This window comes from Eptatretus burgeri, chromosome 10 (assembly GCF_056783735.1).
Source record: "Eptatretus burgeri isolate ZD-2024b chromosome 10, Ebu_testis_v1, whole genome shotgun sequence".
Classification (NCBI taxonomy): domain Eukaryota; kingdom Metazoa; phylum Chordata; class Myxini; order Myxiniformes; family Myxinidae; genus Eptatretus; species Eptatretus burgeri.
In genome coordinates this window covers 32821418-32840066 of record NC_140970.1, presented here as the reverse complement: position 1 = coordinate 32840066, position 18649 = coordinate 32821418, and the positions used below count along the sequence as shown (strand labels likewise).

General features: G+C 40.4%; 1 protein-coding gene across 1 annotated transcript in view; it reads right to left on the bottom strand.

Moving 5' to 3' along the window:
• Positions 1-7907: 7907 nt before the first annotated feature.
• LOC147018262 (endothelin-converting enzyme 2-like) overlaps positions 7908-18649 on the bottom strand; it is a 119898-nt gene continuing 109156 nt past the window's right edge. Inside the window, exons 16-18 of the mRNA XM_085897803.1 lie at positions 12999-13120; positions 12675-12770; positions 7908-9939 (exon numbers count right to left, since the gene is read on the bottom strand). Of these exons, the coding sequence (XP_085753929.1) occupies positions 9769-9939; positions 12675-12770; positions 12999-13120 (389 nt within the window). The 3' untranslated portion in view covers positions 7908-9768. The remainder of the gene's footprint in view (positions 9940-12674; positions 12771-12998; positions 13121-18649) is intronic.

The window sequence follows — 18649 nt, the reverse complement described above, 5'->3', positions numbered from 1 at the left end:
TTTGTGCAAAACTACATTTAATTGCATTCAAACTCAGTCCTTACACTCAACCATCATAACCAGACCATGCTTTGTTTGCATGTATCAGGAGGATTGCGTAGGCCCGACTATTAATTTGTTCAAATCGCGTTACTGAATTCAAAGGGAAAAGTAATAGGGTCAATGAAATGGACAAAATTACAATCATTTATTTTGATTGAAAGACAAATTGGATAAAACGTTTTGATTAACATTTACAATTAGCAAACTCATTTACATACTGTAAGTGAGATAAACGTTATAAACTCACATGAGTCAACAGGTAGTCCATCCAGTTGCGTGGAAACATCAAGTTCGTCAATTCTGCATCGCAAAAGGTTTCAGCCATTTCGGCCACACCAAAAATATTAGTGTAGATCGACAAGATCAGGAAAAGTGCTATTTCGTGTCCGCTATTCGTCTGTACGTCAAGTCAGTCTTGTCACATTGGCTTCTTCTTGGCCAATGACATTCCTTTCGGGCCAATCATTCATGTGGCGTTTTCAGACAATTATGCTGCCATCATGCGACAAGGAAGATGCATCATTCCAGCAGAATTAATTGACTACAACTGACTCCCCTCCCCCCAAAAAACCACATAAAAGCTTGTGGAAGAGATAGGTTTATGGCATTTAAATTGCACTTGCTATAAGAACCTGTAATTGTAACAAATGGTGCCATTTTTAGAATATATTTTGTAAACATTTACAGCCAGAACTGTCGCTGCTTATTCACATTTAGTGGAAACTTAAAAGGATGTCTCAATGGCAAATGCACTTTATTTGTCATTTGTAAAAAACACTTTTGTCGATAAAGTTACAAGTTTGTTCGTGATGACATTAAAAGCAGGGATGGTCTTGGAGTTATCATGGAATAATAAGCACTTTGAGGCCTGCTGCTTTACTGTGAAGATGTGATCCAAGTGCATAGCCTCGTCGTTGGACTATTCTGGAACCCAGAGACCCACAAGGCTGCGCTTTCACTTTTTAGATGTGGAATGATATGCTTGTGAAAGTTGTAAACCAATGTGGTGTTGGCCATAGCACGGTGGTGGGTGCAATTCAGTTCAATTCAGTTGCTGTACAAACAGAAACAAATTGACCGTTTTGCAAAATAAATGATTAGAAACTGCATTTTCAGTATGTTCGGTTGAATATTTTATCTTCACAGCAACATCTACTTACCCACATATTTTGTCCAAGGTGCATATTTAAATCACGAGGACAACTTTGATACGGGGCCGGGGATGTCATTTTGGAGAACAGTCGAAAGAGCAAAAAGAAAAGCCAGAAGGAGGATGTTTATAAATAAGTAAACTTACAATACTGACAGCAAGGTGACATCAAAAGTGAGGCTCCAGTGAGTCTAGAAGAACCTGTGTTTGACTCTAGAGGCCTTCAACACTGCCCTTTCACTCCCCAAGCCTAGGATTGCACAGCTGATTGTCTGCTTACGGTAAAGACAGCCTGAACCAACCCGTGAGGGCTATACCTGCTGGATCTTTAACCCAGCTGCCCATGGAGGAGCATCGTTTACATTCGATAAAAAATTTTCTTCATTGGATTACACTTTAAAGTGAAAATATTAGAGTTCACCTACGATCAAAACACCATCACGATACCTTCATGGATATCATTTTAACCGTGTAATGACTACTATTTGTGCGTGATCGAATGTCACCCCAGATTTGACAATTCCATCTTTGGCTCTTTCTCCAGATTTGACAATTCCATCTTTGGCTCTTTCTCCAGATTTGAATTTTCCATCGTCTTCCCAACCCAGTTCTCTCTTTCTAATCTGTGGAGATTTCTGATGTCCCAGTTGCATCATCTTTTCATAGTCTCTTTCAAAGTGCAATTAAAATGCTCGATGACAACAGCTTTCCCTTCATTAAAAGTGCTGTATAATGTCATAACATTATGTTTAAGTAAATTCTAAGCTGTTCCGTTGTATTACTCGGTTCCCTCGTCAATCCAACATTTATTTGGCGTCTTTTTATTAAGTATCTATTGGAAGGCGAGCTCGAGACTACGACCTTTGATTTTTTTAAACGAACTACTCATGGATACCTTGACCCTAAATCAATAACGGTTAAAGCACACTTGTATCCCTTAAGTTAGCATTCCATATGCAATCAAATGCTTTGTAATTGCTTTCCTTGATTTCAAACTTTGTGATTATCGGTTTATGTAATGCCGAAGCTAATTGTGAGGTTTCGAGCTCCTTTGAGTTCCCTTGTTTGCTTTCTGTTCGCTCCTCAATTTTAATTTCATCAGAGCTTAAAATATTTTAAGATTTCTATAATATGCATAATTACCAAGCTCCAATTTTAATTTAGCACTTATCGACTTTGACACTGTAAACCTATCTACTTTTTCTCTTCATGTTGGATTTCTTATGAAAGACAAATTATACAGAATTTCTCTCTCAGCTAAGTGTTTTTCATCCAACGTTGTGCTATTCCTATAATAATCAAAATAATGTTTCATCTTACTTTATATAAACACAGAGTATGTTCAAAAAAGTCTGTCTGTCATCCATTTATTTATAGTTAAAAGCTATTCCTTTTTTTATGGCAACTACCTTTTCAAAGTATTCATTATTTAACTTTTCTAACTTTGTAATAATTTATTATCCATACAAATCACTCATTTTAATCACCATATCTTTCTTTCAAGACACTCAGTCTAATTCCTTCAACCTCTCTAATTCCCTCTTTATTTAATAAGTTATTAATTTATTATGTATAAATTTGTCCTTTTCCCCCTCCAAAAAAAAAATTCATTGCTTCAAAGTAGCTGCATCATTGCTTCAAAGCATGGAAAGACCATGAAAGAGGTCGTAAAAGACAGATGTGGCCAGGTGAAGAATAGTCATAGTCATTTTAAGGGCACGTAACTCACCTTGTTGTTTTTTTGTTGTGTTTATATTATGTAAATGTTTTTTTTTACTCCTTGGACTGGATGTTGCAATTATCTCAACGTAGAAGACGCTATTTAGCATGTGTGTGTACTTCTGGTGCACAACGGTGGAAAACGGCGTGAAAGAAGGAAGCCATTTTGTACGAGAAGTTGGCGTCGAGACTCACACCAAGTTAAGGACGTACGTACAGTCTCCCGGAGGATAGACTCTGCTGACTGATGCAACTGCGTCGATGAAGAGTTCTCTCGGGTTTCCTTGTGGTCTCCAACCATTCTTAGTGAAGCTTTTTGTTCTCCAACTTTAAGAGGATTTTGCCAGGCCGAGTGGCACCCTTGGTTCACTGGCACTAGTCAGTGAGTCTCTTGGATTTCAAGTAAATATGTTTATTAATGTTAAGTTTGTAATTTAGCTACTTGTGAGTTATGAGTGAATTGTCAAAGGATTGAAACAGTTTGCAAAATACGATCCAAGCCATGTGCTCTCGGTGATTGAATGTCATTGTACACTGAATAATGGAATCGGTCTGTTTGTATCCTTTTGTGTGAAACCCTGTTAGCTAGAAGTGTTATAATTAAGATCAGAGGCTGACTCATGTCATCAAGTTCTGTATGTGTTGCATATCGTGTGTTTTGCCTCATAGCAAAGTGTTAAAGCTCTGTTATTTGTAACCAAGGCTGGTTGTGCTGATATATAGTTATAGTAATGGATACAGTATGTTTCTTATATAATAATAATAAGAAGAAGAAGCAGAAGAAGAAGAAGAAGAATCATGTGTAATATTACTTTACTAGGGTTGTATCAGAGGATGATCACAATCTTGACTGGTGGTACTTGTACATACCAGTGGTCCAGTTGTTGCAGTTGTGCTTGATTGCCATGGTTTGTACATCATAACTCCATGCTTAGGTACATAACAAATCTCAGTTGGCAGATGTGTGTGTGTGTGTGTGTGTGTGTGTGTGTGTGTGTGTGTGTGTGTGTGTGTGTGTGTGTGTGTGTGTGTGTGTGTGTGTGTGTGTGTGTGTGTGTGTGTGTGTGTGTGTGTGTAGTTTCAACCCTTTGAATTCAGTAACGCGATTTGAACAAATTAATACTGTACGCGGTTTTTCGGCCGCTGCACAGCAACGGGTGGTTGCTAGGCAACGAAATTCAAACGAGCACATTCCCAGCACATATTGCACATGTTGGCAAAGTTTCATCAAAATCAGTTTGCTGGTTCGTGCTGTGGAGCCTCGCGTTGCAGACACACACACACACACACACACACACACACACACACACACACACACACACACGGAAAACCCGACAATAAGGGATATCTAGCATATATAGCGAATCCAACAGATGGAAAACCCGACAATAAGAGATATCTCGCATATGTAGCGAATCAAATAATTGGAGGCGGTGTGTGGGTCGTGGAATCGTTTTCGGTAAATAAATAATTGGAGGTGGTGTGTGGGTGGGGAATCGTTTACGGTAAATAAATAAATAATTGGAGGTGGTGTGTCGGGAGGAGAATCCGAAATGGTAAATAAATAAATAATTGGAGGTGGTGTGTGGGTGGTGGAATCGTTTTCGGCAAATAAATAAATAATGAAAGGTGGTGTGTAGATCGCGGAATCATTTTCGGTAAATAAATAAATAATTAAAGGTGGTGTGTGGGTGGGGAATCGTTTTCGGTAAATAAATAAATAATGAAAGGTAGTGTGTGGATCATGGAATCATTTTCGGTAAATAAATAAATAATTAAAGGTGGTGTGTGGGTCGTGGAATCGTTTTCGGGAAATAAATAAATAATTGGAGGTGGTGTGTGGGTGGGGAATCGTTTTCGGTAAATAAATAAATAATTGGAGGTGGTGTGTGGGTGGGGAATAGTTTTCGGTAAATAAATAAATAATTAAAGGTGGTGTGTGGATCGTGGAATCGTTTTCGGGAAATAAATAAATTATCGGTTTGCTGGTTTGTGCTGTGGAGCCTTGCATTGCAGACACACACACACACACACACACACACACACACACACACACACACACACACACACACACACACACACACACACACGGAAAATCCGATAAACTTCTCTCAATGTTCTTGTTTGACCACACCTCCTGAGCCACACAATATTTTTCATAAGCCACGCCCACTTTCCATAAGCCACACCCACTTTACTACGCCACTCCCACTTTCCTACGCCACTCCCACTTTTCATCAACCACATCCACTTCCCCTAAGCTCCGCCCACTTTCCTAAGCCCCTCATAAAAATGACGGTGAATAGACACCCGATTTTTGAAGGACTACCATTTGAAAAATAAAACCTCAATCAAAAATCGGCTCAAGTAAAATTTTCTAAATATCTCGAAGTGTTTAATTCCGAAGTCTCGTTTCTCTACATTCAAAACCGAAGGACAAGTATTGAAAATGCTGTACGCGGTTTTTCGGCCGCTGCACAGCAACGGGTGGTTGCTCGGCAACGAAATTCAAACGCGCACATTCCCACCAAATACTGCACATGTTGGCAAAGTTTCATCGAAATTGGTTCGCTGGTTTGTGCTGTGGAGCCTCACGTTGCAGACACACACACACACACACACACACACACACACACACACACACACACACGGAAAACCCGACAATAAGGGATATCTAGCATATATAGCGAATCCAACAGACAGGAGTGAAAACATAACCTCCTTCACCTTCGGTGGCGGAGGTAACTATCAGAAACAAGAAGAAAATCAAGAAGGCAGTGAAGGAGATTAATATTGCAGAGAAAACCATTGAAATCTCCCATGATCATGGCCTCAACACGAAGGGCCTTTTGAAATATGATGTCACGCCCTCCACTCTCCTGTTCAATGATGATGGCATGATGACCAATCCGGAGAAGAGCAAACTACTCAAAGAGTTGGAGATACATCTCAAACCCGAGAACTATGAATATGGACATTGGAGAAACTCTCCATTTGTCATAAACATCATGGCCACTATTCGCAATGGTCATATGACTGGCCTCTCCAACTTCCAGGACCATCTCTCAGGTTTCGTATCCTTGACCAATGTTTAGCATCAGTTTCGGCGATGTGATTACGTGTTCGACATGTAATCTGAAGATCCCTCCATGAAGGATACTGGGAGAATGAGGCGCACCGATACTGTATCGATCGAGCACAGTTCCATCACACCAGGGACACCTCTACCAAAAGAGATGGAAACCTTCTGGCCTTCAAACATCAACAAGCTTCTTCTCGAAAAACTGATCTATTGGCATCTTCATGGAAATGCTACTGAAACTTTACAATACCCCCACTGTAATTGGATAGGTGACCAGAGAAGATGAGAACTGGCAGAGCATCATGGCTCACAAAGACAGAGAGAATGCGCTGGCCCACCTTCAATCAACATTTGAAGAAACTGACCTTTGTATACCCCTGGACAAGAGAGTCTTGGACTCTGTTGATGCAGGACACAAAGTATGTGTCATTATTTCCAATGATACCGATGTAATTGTCGCCCTGCTCTACAATATCCCCGTTTTACTGCAGCATGACCTCGAGGAGCTGTGGGTGCAAGCTGGAGTGGAAGATACCACTCGGTGTGTGCCCCTTCATGCACAACCTGCCTCTGACCAGCCAGGGCCTCCTGCCTCATATCCAGCATGGATTTTATAATGCCGACACCACCATGCACACCTTGGAGCTACCTCGACCTTGAAACTGTCGAGTCACTGAAGCCAGAAGATTTTGGCTATGAGCACAAACAAGGTCAGCTAATGCCTGCAAAATCATGGAAAACCCTTGAGGTTCATTGGTCAGTTTTCTGCTCAGGTGATAAGTGTGCCAGGTCAACTTCCCCTTGCAGGATGGCTGAGATCAAATGTGGAAAATTCTGTCAGTGCAAGAAAATATCACCCCATGCCTGTAAAAATCCAATTGCTTCATAAGATTAGCTTGAGTTCTACAACATTGTGCGGAGAGGATGTCATTTGCAGCAAGCTTCTCCTCTGTCATGACTGCTCGAATTGTGCATACTAATTTTAAGGTTGATACATGTGTACTTATCATTTATTAATGTATACTTGTATTTAGTAGTACGTAGGACAAGTTATCCAGGATGAATGGTAATTCATGAATAGTTCACCTTTACTGTATTAACTATAATGTATGTATTATGTTTGGACCTGAGGATGTTTTCAACGTTTTAATATTAAAATCTCAATTCAAACATAATTATGAATTTACAATTCCTTAGGGTAAACAACTTTATATAGACACAAAGATCAACTTCCTCTGACACTTACTTAAGGAGATTTGATCATTTTCATGAAATGCCCTAAAAGCAACTATTTAGGGGTAGAGTGTTTTGGGGTGACAATGGGCCCCATCAGCATCATGCAAAGCCCTGGGGTATCAATATGAAAATTATATTGCTCAGAGCACTTAATCAGGAAACTTTTGGCAAATGGTGGGTGATTGAGAAACCATCAAACTTCGAGCTACTTTCAAAGTGAAAACGATGTTTGGCTAAAATTAAGTGAAATATGGCCATTTTGTCCTGTGAACCAAGGTTTAGGGAAAGGAACCATGCTTGAAAGTTGTTAGTAGTACGAAAACAATCGATATAAATCAAAATGAATAATTTATGAGTGCCTAATAATGATTTATTCAATGAATCTCCACTACCGTCATTTTAGCCGCTTGACGCCCAACCAAAAATCCCAGTTGGGCTTGCAGAGAAAACGAACTTCACCTTGGAGGTGTTACCCAAACTTTTTTTTTAAGGTCTTAGCATATAGAAAGAGAAAATTTAAACTACTGCTCTAAAAGAGTCATCTACATGAACTCCCCTCCAGAGCCTATACCAGGACAAACTAGGTACAATTTCACATGGAATATTGGACGGGATATTACAGTACCACAGGGCTGAAGATATCATGGGGGGGGGGGGGAGAAAATATGACAAATCCGGTTTGGAAAAACATAGCTTTAATGAGGTGGAAGCGGCAGCGGCAGATTCGATCAACACGTGGAAAAAAACAAACAAACCTCGAGCCGTAAGTCTTAGGTATTAAGTAAGTAAGTCTAATGGTATTAGGAAGCTCATCCTTCTGGAAATAATGTCACATTGGCTGTGAACGTGTCATTTGTTTTTTGTAGCCAAGTTTTGCTGGAACATACTCCATCGTTGGAGGTAGGGAGGAGGGGTACATTTTGACACGCCCTTGGATATTTATATGATAAACATGCTTCACCAATGTATATAATTGAAGAAAAGAAAAATCTCAGGCAATTCTTCACAACAATTGATTAAATTGCAACAAAAAAACAAAAAAACAGCTGTAACATAAACTTGCTGATTTTTCTCTTTGCTGTTATAGTTACAACAGGATATTCTGCAGTATTGCTCGACATCTCTGTTCTGGCTCTGATCAAATGCACGTGACATACACAACTGCTCGGTGGTTAAATGGCTTGTGGCCACATTAAGCTGTATGTCAAGACGACAGAGTCCGTAGCCCAGGAAGTATAAAGGGTATTACAGCTGCTTTATCAGGTTCTGAATATGCAATAAATATAAAGTACTTTTGCCTTCGACTTGTCAGCTTGAATGTGCGAGACCCCCCCTCTCCCCCATCATATTGCGGAAGCTAAGCCTAATCTATCTGAGATAATGCTTGGATTGGAGACATCCATGAAAGACCATGTGCCTGCTCAAGGATTTGTTCTCCTGTGGGGTCGAAATTGGATGAAACTATAGCACCCTGTTGTCGACAGGGGACGCTGAATCTCAAAGCACCGTGTCCTTCACGTGGGGCCATAAAGCTGGCTTTCCCATCTGCATTTAGGTTGTGGATAGCAAAGACCCCACAGCATCTTTATGAAAGAGTCGGTCAATGTTGACTAGTACCCGAGCTAACTTAACTCCCGAGAGAATAAACAAGACGTATACGACAATTACAAAAGGGATCATGTGCATGAACAAATTTAACAAAGAAATTAGAAAAATGAGAGATTAATTTAATTGGGTATTGATGTGGCAGTGGAATGATCAATCGCATGACCTTGTATTTAAAATAGCACATTCAACAAGATAAAATGCAAAAAGTATCAGTGCATAGAATGAACAAACCCAGTGTGTAAATGATCACAAAGTACGACAAATCATGAATCAATACTGCAAATTTAACTTAAAGTAATCTTCAAATATTTAAAGGTTAATTATTTTCCCCATTTATAAGCAAAGAAAAAAAAGACTAAACAAGATCTGTAAACCGATGCATTGAAATCCCAGCAAAGAGTATTCAGAATACATTGGGGGGGGGGGGGGGACGACGACGACGATGACGACAACAATAGTTTACTGTACAATTAATTATTCTAAACATCGTTGGCAAGCAGAAACATTGCACTTATAAAGATAATAAAAATGGACGGAAACACCCGTTATGTCCAGAGAGAATTTAAAGTGCCGAACATGGTTGAGAGAACATTTCATTTGTGGTTACAGTTTAAGACTACATCCAGGCCATTTTCAAAAACGAACAATCTCTGAGGCTAAGTAACAACTTTGGTTTCAACAATTCCTTGGCTGTTACAAAATAAGGCTTGTAAGAGTCAAAGGTTTGTGCAGCCATGGGGGAGATCGAGCCTTTGCAATAAGAACACAGGGAATGCGTGAAGCTGACATGCACAAATTATTTGGACTTCAAACAGAAATATATGTTTAAAGAATGACCTTAGAGTGAGCGAAGACACTGCAATATCAGCAGAAACCTCACGACTTCTCCATAGCAAATTGCACACAAGAGAGATATTTTCAGGAGGCCTTCTCACTGCAAGCCACAGAAAGTGTTGGTGCCAGTGGGGAGTGAGGGAGAGCCTGTCCTGCAGTTAAATGTGGTTGAAAAGGCTGGTGTGTTGGCCAGTGTACCATTTACACGGTGCCAGGCAGGATTGTGGCCATCACCCCGCAAGGCTTGCAGGCACATGGAGCACTGTGACTGTGGAATAAGAGCGGTAAGGCAAGATATGATCAGGTAATGAGCTTCCCTTGGTTTAACTTCAAGCTGTGTAGCTGTGCCCTGCTGTGGGCACCCATGATTAACCTTCATTGATACAGCTTAATGAAACCACACTTTTGCAGGACTGAGTTACACCCCAGGTGTTCTCGAATAGGTTATCTCTGCTGGCCTCAATTAAGGCGATGTATGATGCTGGAAAGTGCTCGGCCGCCACTTTTGCTGTGTGACATCAAAGGATGGAACATTTACTGCTTTTTGATGATAAATTCATAAATGATTTGGTTCGTTGGAAAAATTTTCCGAGCCACCAGTCTATAGTTCCGTACAATTTCAATTTCAATTCAGCATCCTGGTGCCGTCTACACAAGCTCAAAAATATATAGAACACCTACAGAATGAAAATTTGATTTGTGAACATTAATCTGTCTGTCTGAAATTGTAGCAATGGTGTGCTTGTATTCACAAAGGATTATTCAATGTTCACAATGTGTACTCTTATCTTGCAAATAATCCAAAAGATCAAATCAAATGTGCCAGGTTACACCAAAAGTTTTGTCGAGCGTTTGCACTTACAGAAGCTTTGTGAACTGTTAATGCTCAAAATGAGAATGGAAAATTGGTCCTAATAATTTGGGCTGGTGTCGTTCGGTGTTGGTGGACAAGTAGAATCATGGATGGAATCAACAGGAAATTGATTTAGGTATGCGAATTACTACGGTGGCAAGCAAGGAAAAGCTGACGTCCCAGGTGTTAAGCCATTGCTATTCCCATTATGCCCTCTCAAAACGGGCAGAAGGGGTAATGCCCAAAAATGTCAGCTTCTCCTCGATTCCCATGGTGGTCAGCATACTTCAATCAGCTTTCTGTTGATTGATTGATTCCATCCACAGCTAAACACCAAACTGCCTTGGCAAACCCTCCTAACTCATTCCATTTCATGCCTGGTGTTGGCATAATGGTTAGGGTGGTGGGCTTGGGATCCTAGGATCCTGAGTTCAAATCCCACTCGGCTGTTGAATTAATACCAGGTCGGGTTTACTCTGCCTCTCATCCTTCCGAACTCAGCAAAATGAGTGCCAGCTTTCTGGTATACTGTGTCGAAGTGGCGACATGTCCAGGATTGTGCCCAATAGCCAAGGAGACTGCTTAGGCAGCACCAATGCTCTGCACAGAGTATGGTCTCAATGGACGGATGGATCCCATTTCTTAACTTTCCCTATGCATGCCAACAAAAGGAAACCTTTATATGTTTGCGTGATAATGAAAATCACAAAGGTTCTAACTCAGTTGTAAATATGACACAATCAACTTTCAGCTAGATCTCAGTGAGCACCAAATTCAAAAACATGAACATCATTCCAGATAATTAGTTTTGATTTCGTGCAAAGTAAATGACATTAATCCATCTGCAAAGGCCTTCATCGAAATCAGTTACGTCATTGGAGTCACGAGTCAACCGAATGGCACGAATCTAACTTGCAGACGGATTCATCGTTCCAAATAAAACGGTCGCTCTCGGACACAAACTTTGCATTGTGTTGCAAATAAAAAGTGACAAAATTGTTTGTGTTTAAGCAGGGTACTATAAATATGAACACGTTTTGGTCTAAAATTTAAACATAACACATTAGGATTATTGAGGTGTGCATCCGGCATTGCCCAGTGCTGTTCTTATCCTGTTGCCATTTTGAAGAAATCACATTTTGATTTTTTTTTTTTGTGAGGGCCAAAAACACTTCCCTCCACCCACTGAGGAATGGGATCGGGTATCATTTAATATTACTGTTCACATAGCTACAAAGGCTTAGGCACTATAAAGCAAATTAAAAAAATTAATCCAACTATTCTTTTTCAAAAACATTTTTTTTCTGCCTAAAACATTCCCTGGCAGGAATGGAGGTGGATACTTTTGAGACCAAGTAGGTTTCCATTCCATATCCTGCAACCCACCCACATGTGGAGATAGCAGTGAACAACAGCAACTCACATGCACACACATACACACCCGGAGATGGATACTTTAAGACCTGGGAGGGCTCTTTTCCACCTTCTGCAACCCCCATATGGAGATAACAACCGACACACACAGAAAAACATCTCTCTTATAGTATAGATTAAATTACCCTTGCTAAGGACTGAGGTTAGGGGTTTGGAGTGGAAGGGCCCTCAAATCTAGAGATGAGTTTGCTTTAAGCAGTAATACAAGCCAATTCCCACAATCTGGGAGTAATTGGGCCAATTAAGGAGTACATTAGTAAGGGGAGCAGGGTGTAAATACATGACAATATCTCTATCCTTCCATTACAATGCTTCATACTTCAAACTTGAGAATGTTCCATTATCTCCACAGATAGTTAATACAAATCATGGTTTAAAGGAATTTACTTTCTCAGCATCTCTGACAAAGATCTAATGCCAAGATGGACTGCAACGTCCAGGTAATGCGACTTATAATGGAAGCTTTAAGTACCGTGTTCCTTGAAACCAACAAAGCTCCATTGGATTTCCGACACAAGTGAATCAAATTGATTCCCAGTTCTGAAATGCATCTCGTTTTAAGTTATAGCAACATGAGTAAGGGAGGTGTTAACAGCAAAAAAAAAAAAAACATGATGATAAATCGTTGACAATTATCTCATAATGTTTTTTACATTAAGAACAAAGACAAACGATATTGTGATCAATCAAATTAGAGCTTTGGCTTATAGACGTACTTGCGAGTAGGAGATGAAGAAAAGCTGTTCCCTTGAGAATCCGAGAACAGGCAGGAAATTAACCTCTCGTATGGACTGCATCATGTTCGCGTAAGCCTTTCAAAAAGAAAAGAAAAGATTTAGGAATGAAATCCGGTGTAAGGACAGTTTCAGCGTGTGCACGTTCTTCATCAACGAAATTGTCAGCACTTGATCAGTGTGAATTTATTTTCTAGTGAAAGATTTGACTACACATTACAATTGTACAGAGTTTCTCATCTTTAAAAAAAAAAAAAAATTCATACATACATCTTGTAAACATCTCCGACATTGTCGGTAACTTACATTGTAGGTAACCTGCAGTGCGATGCTTCCAATAATGATATCAGCCTTTGACACCTCTCCATGGCTGAACACTTTTGTCTTTGGAAGCTGCAGACACTCTTCTGACACCCTGCTCCACATGTCTGAAACAAAACATCAATCAACGCAATAACTGTGATTGAAAAAAAATGAACATCAACTCGATAACGGATTGTTGTAATAAAGATAATGTTGTAATACGTTTTAATAAAGATCACAATATTGATTAATTGATACCTACGATGGCAGCATTTGTGATGAGCTGCAGATAGGTCATGAATACAGAAATGATGTGAAACAATAAGAGTTGTAGATCAGAGTTATAAATGACAAGTACTCATTCCGTCAGGCCCATCTATAGCCGCTGCATGGAGATGAGGTAACTTAATCTACACACAAGGAAAAGGTTAAGCAGGCCGACAAAATAGTGCTGTTTGAAAAAGAAAATTGAATCAAATTCAACTTTTCTTTCAAAAATAAGTGACGAAAATACATACGCAGGCTGTATTTTGCATTCCTCACGAGGTCAAGTCTATTTTGCACAACCAGCGCATAAGGGATCAAAAACACTTTCACCTGGTCAAGGTTTGGAGAAGGTAACAATATCGTTGCATCGTTCCATTGGGCAGACTGTGCTACTATGTCCCGTAGAAGATTTTGTGAAACCCTAAGATGGTAAATTATTGGGACTGGCAGAGAACCTGCCCTACGGACGATCTTGTTCCAAGCATGCAAGATGTTCTTCTGATGCATATCTTTAGTTGAGCGGTGTACATAGGCAACTGACAGCTGTCTCAATCACTCCCAAAAATAAAATTAAAAATAACCCGGGTTACGTGCATGAAGCAAAAACATACCTCCTGTTTATAATTCAAAACACCTCATGGTGGAGACTTTTAATACCCTCTCCCACTGAGAGAGGGCACTACATGAGACACATTTACATATAGTGGGGCAACTTAGCATAACAATTGTGCATTTTGTGAGGAAAGCACCAAATTTGGCACACTAGTAGCCTATCATATTATGAACAGATTTGGATATTGGGCCATCTCAAATTCAGCCGCTGATGGCTGTGGCAGCCATTTTCCACTGCCATCAAAAATTTTAAGATTGCCCAATATCCAAATTTGTTCATAATATGATAGGCTACTAGTGTGCCAAATTTGGTGCTTTCCTCACAAAATGCACAATTGTTATGCTATATTTAGCTAAGTTGCCCCACTAATAGAGAATTTCCCCCTCCCCATGCACACAACCCCCAAGACGACAGGCAAAGATAAAAACACCCCTCTACATTAATTGGGGTCATGCTGATCCTATGTATTGGCCCAGAACTGTAGGAGTCGCGTGACAAACACACACACACACACACACACACACACACACACACACACACACACACACACACACACACACACACACACACACACACACACACGCACACACACACACAACCGTGAATTATAGTAAGGATGAATGATGCTGGGATATCACGCCGTAAAATTAGATGTCAACGTGGCTTCCATCGCACTGTTATCAGCAGATTTGTCTGCAAACAAGTTCAAACCAATGACGTTAAAGGCAGGCTTCGATCTGGATGACTAATAGTGACCTCTAACAGAGAAAAATTCAGCTCCAATCATGCTCGTCAGACATATTCCTTTTGCCACAAACAGTGTTGCAGCATGAATGGAATAATTCCCCTCAAATGTTATCCATGAGAACTGTCCATAACTGACTTTGTGCTGCAAGTTACAAAGTTAGCAGACAGACATGATGCCTTCTCACCTTAGAATACAAAACAAACTGCTTGGCATGGTTCCAGGCAAGTCAACACTGGAACCTCACATCCTAGAGGAAGATGCATTGGAATAAGAAGAGCCAATTTCTCCTGCATACGGCTGATCATAGAACTCACGTTTGGTGGCAATCTAACACAGTCTCGACACTTAAGAATATCGGATCGTCAACCCCATTGACTGGTGGATCCATCATGATGTGAGACTGCCTGGTACAATTGCAAACATGACCTTGTCACTGTACCGGGTAACCTGACAGGTGGAAAAGTATACCGTGGGGACGTTTTGGACAGTGGTGTTCTATGCTGTGACAACCACACAATTATCATAAGACCTGCAATCATGGATGACAACGCCAGATCCCACAGTTCTTGTGCAGCTCGTGAATTCTTATGAAATGATGACGTCACAACATTACGCTGGCCAGCAAAGTCTGGATTTAAATCCAAGAGAACACATTTAAGACAATCTTGAATCGGCAAGCTATTGCCAGCACCCTGGCCAAATTCCAGATTCCTACCCTAACACTACAGGGGCTGTTACATCAGCAGCACAGCCACCCCCCCCTCCCTCCTCTCCCCCCTCCCCAGCGAATAATGCTACTTACAGTTGTGTGCTGCATACGAAAGAAGAGCAAGACATTCTTGGACATCGATTTCAGAAAATTATTGACTGGTCTTGAGCCCAGCATCAAAGGATGTGTTGCCAGCAGCCCCATTCTAAAGTCATTGTGTTTTTGGTGCTAAACTTTGCCATCATTGATATCCTCATTTTGCGATTTAAAAATGAACAAAAGCTCTGAATTTGTTTCGAACACGCATACTTTGGCAACATATTCAATTCAATTAATTCGATTTTATTTGAAAATATACCAAACATGTAGTCTTCAGACTAAAAATGTTCAGGTTACAGTGAAATAGAAAAAAAAAACAAAATAAAATAATAAAATAACAGAATTAACAATAACAATAATGATGATGATGATGATGATCATCATCATCATCATCATCATCATCATGGAAACAAGCGGATAATACAAAATATAAATTCCATTTCATGACAAAAATGGTATTGGCAGGAACTATTCACTCTTGTCCATTCCTCATGACCATCTTTAAAAAAAGGATTAGGGGAAGTGCCCTGCCAGCCCTGGCCACCAGCAGTGACAACAACTCTCTAGCAATAGATGGAGGGAACCAGCCACCATTGGCATTGATTCAAGGCTGAATCTTGTTTTCCAGGTAGTCAGACATGCATGAAGCAAGTGATTTCTCATGCACCGATGTAGCCCTTTCAGCTGCACTCTGTGCATAGCGTGGTGCCAAACACGAATAAGGTGACCACATGACACCAGTTGACATCTTCAACGAACGGCTTGGCCAGCATGCTCACCAGGCGACCTCGAAGTGCCGCCTGACTCGCCAGCCCCAATGGTGAACTGCCAATAACGACCATCCAACTCCACGAACCCCAGGTGCGGCCATGTTGTGACGTCATGCAGACAACACCGCCAATGTTTGGAGAAAGTAACAATATCATTGAGTCTAATCTTTGCAAGCTGCAGACATTCTTCTTGTACCCAGCACGATAAAAGTCAGAGTGATATATGGTTGCGTCTTTGATAAATGTAACTGTTTATAAATAATTTTCAGTTATTGCTGGGATCCAGTCAAAGAAAACTGTGCTTAACATTATTCCGGGTGTATATTATTGTAAAATTTACAAGGTGTGTCAAAGTTTCAGGTCTCAAGAAAACGATTGCTTTAACCTGAGGAACTACTGGAACTTGTCGCCTTCAAAGAAGGACGAGTGTAGCCCTTAACACAGCAAGCATCACAAGAGCTGCTTGAACAACAACACTGGGAAAGTGCTTTCCAGATACCCCACAACACATTTATCACAAAACTTTAAAACTGCCCTCATTGTTATCTTACTAATGGCCTTTTTCATCTTCTTAAACTGAAGAGACCTTCAAAATGATGGATAATATGACCAAGGACAACAATCGTAAAAAGAGAACGGAGAATTGGCTGTTTCTTCACGACCACAATTCTGAAAAATGGCCTTTGCTGCTTTTGGAAGATATTTTTTGGAGTGGAGCTGATTAGCAATTTGACTTTGTGTGTAAAATTTATTGTGCACCACAGCTGGTAGACAGAAATAAAGAAAACGACTACAAGTGGTAATTGGAAATGGCAATTAAGGAATCACCAACAAATTTGACAATAAGATGAAGCACTGTCCCTGGAAACTAGGCATGGGGAATCTCCGGCCTGTGGGCCAGATCTGGCCCGTGGGCCATATATGACCTGTGAGCCAGATACGGCCCACGGCATGTTTTGATCCGGGGCCGTATAGTGATATTTTGTTCAGTTTTTCATGTCGCTATTATGAAGGAAGGGCTGACAGGATAACATGGAGGTATGTAGACTTGCCTCTGGCTGCCTAGCCTGGGTTTAAATCTCAACCCAGATATAAACTGCCATCCTGGTCTTTCACATGCAAGGTGATTCATCAATGTGTGGCTTCCCTTGGATAGACATAAAGCTGGGCACCCCACTAGTTAGCATAAGTCGGTGGATTTTAAGATCGCATGGTGTCCTTCACAAAAAGAAGGCGAGTTATCATTGGTACCCAGAAACGAATGACAAATTTCTGCACTTGCAGTCGAGTATCATGTGTCGGAGTGGTGACCCATCCGGGTTTGCAACCACACACGTACACTGCATCTTCGTACATAGTATGGTCCGTGTATAACCTTATAGTTTTAGATGAAAACGAGTAGGAATAAGAATAATTTTGCTCCAGCAGGGACTATCCAGCACTGCCCAGGGCAGGAGGGGAAAATACCTGGTGCCATCCATCTGGTTGAGCTTTTCCCGGTGGTAATTTCGGTACATGTTGGACATGAAAAGTACATGAAAAGCTCCTGAGTTATTGTCCTCATGGTAGTTACCTTTTGTCAGCTCGCTGGTGGCAGCAATGCCTGACCCCACATCGCAATATCCACTTTATAGCGCCCTTTGGTGGCTTCAAAACAGATGGCATGGCCAACTTGTGGAGCATAAAAGGTTACCCACATTCTGAAGTACCTACACCAAAAATGTGGGGCCCCGAGCTGTTGTGGTTTGGCTATGAAAGAACAGCGTACAAATGCACAAACACGCAAACAAACACACAAACACTTGAAAATATGTATATAGATTACAAATGCCTTTTTTTAAAGTCTGAACAGTTTGAGATAACAAGCGGTGAAATAATTGAATTGTCTTTTTTTAACATCATTGGCCATGGTTGATGTAATGGTGAGTGTGAAGAAGGAGAAAGTTGACTCAGAGTGCCAAGCTTTTCAGACAGAAGTCAGAATGATTAATTATATTACTTATCTGCATATTTGTTGTTTAAATTACAAACAAGTCACGAAGCATATACTATATCCAAGATGCACCAAGTTTAACAATAACTGTTACGGCCCCCCCAAACAATAAAAGGTTCTCCACCTGTACTGTAAACCATAATTTATAATAAGACATCGATACAGTGAAAACTGGAGAATAAAAACGGAAAATAATTAAATAATATCACGTTTTCAGATGCAAAAAAAGTTTTTACTTGAGGCAAAAAAGTGGAAATAAAATTATTTCTGAAAGTTCAGCACATTATCGACTCCTCCACTACAACAGAATGCAATGGAAAGAGCACTTTTCATACTCAAGAATTGTTAATTTGCTCCATTTACCCTCATTCTTTGCTCTTTTCCAGATCTTTCTCTGAGAGCCACGACACTACATCATGTAAAATTGTCAGCGTGACCCTAATTCATAAGACGGT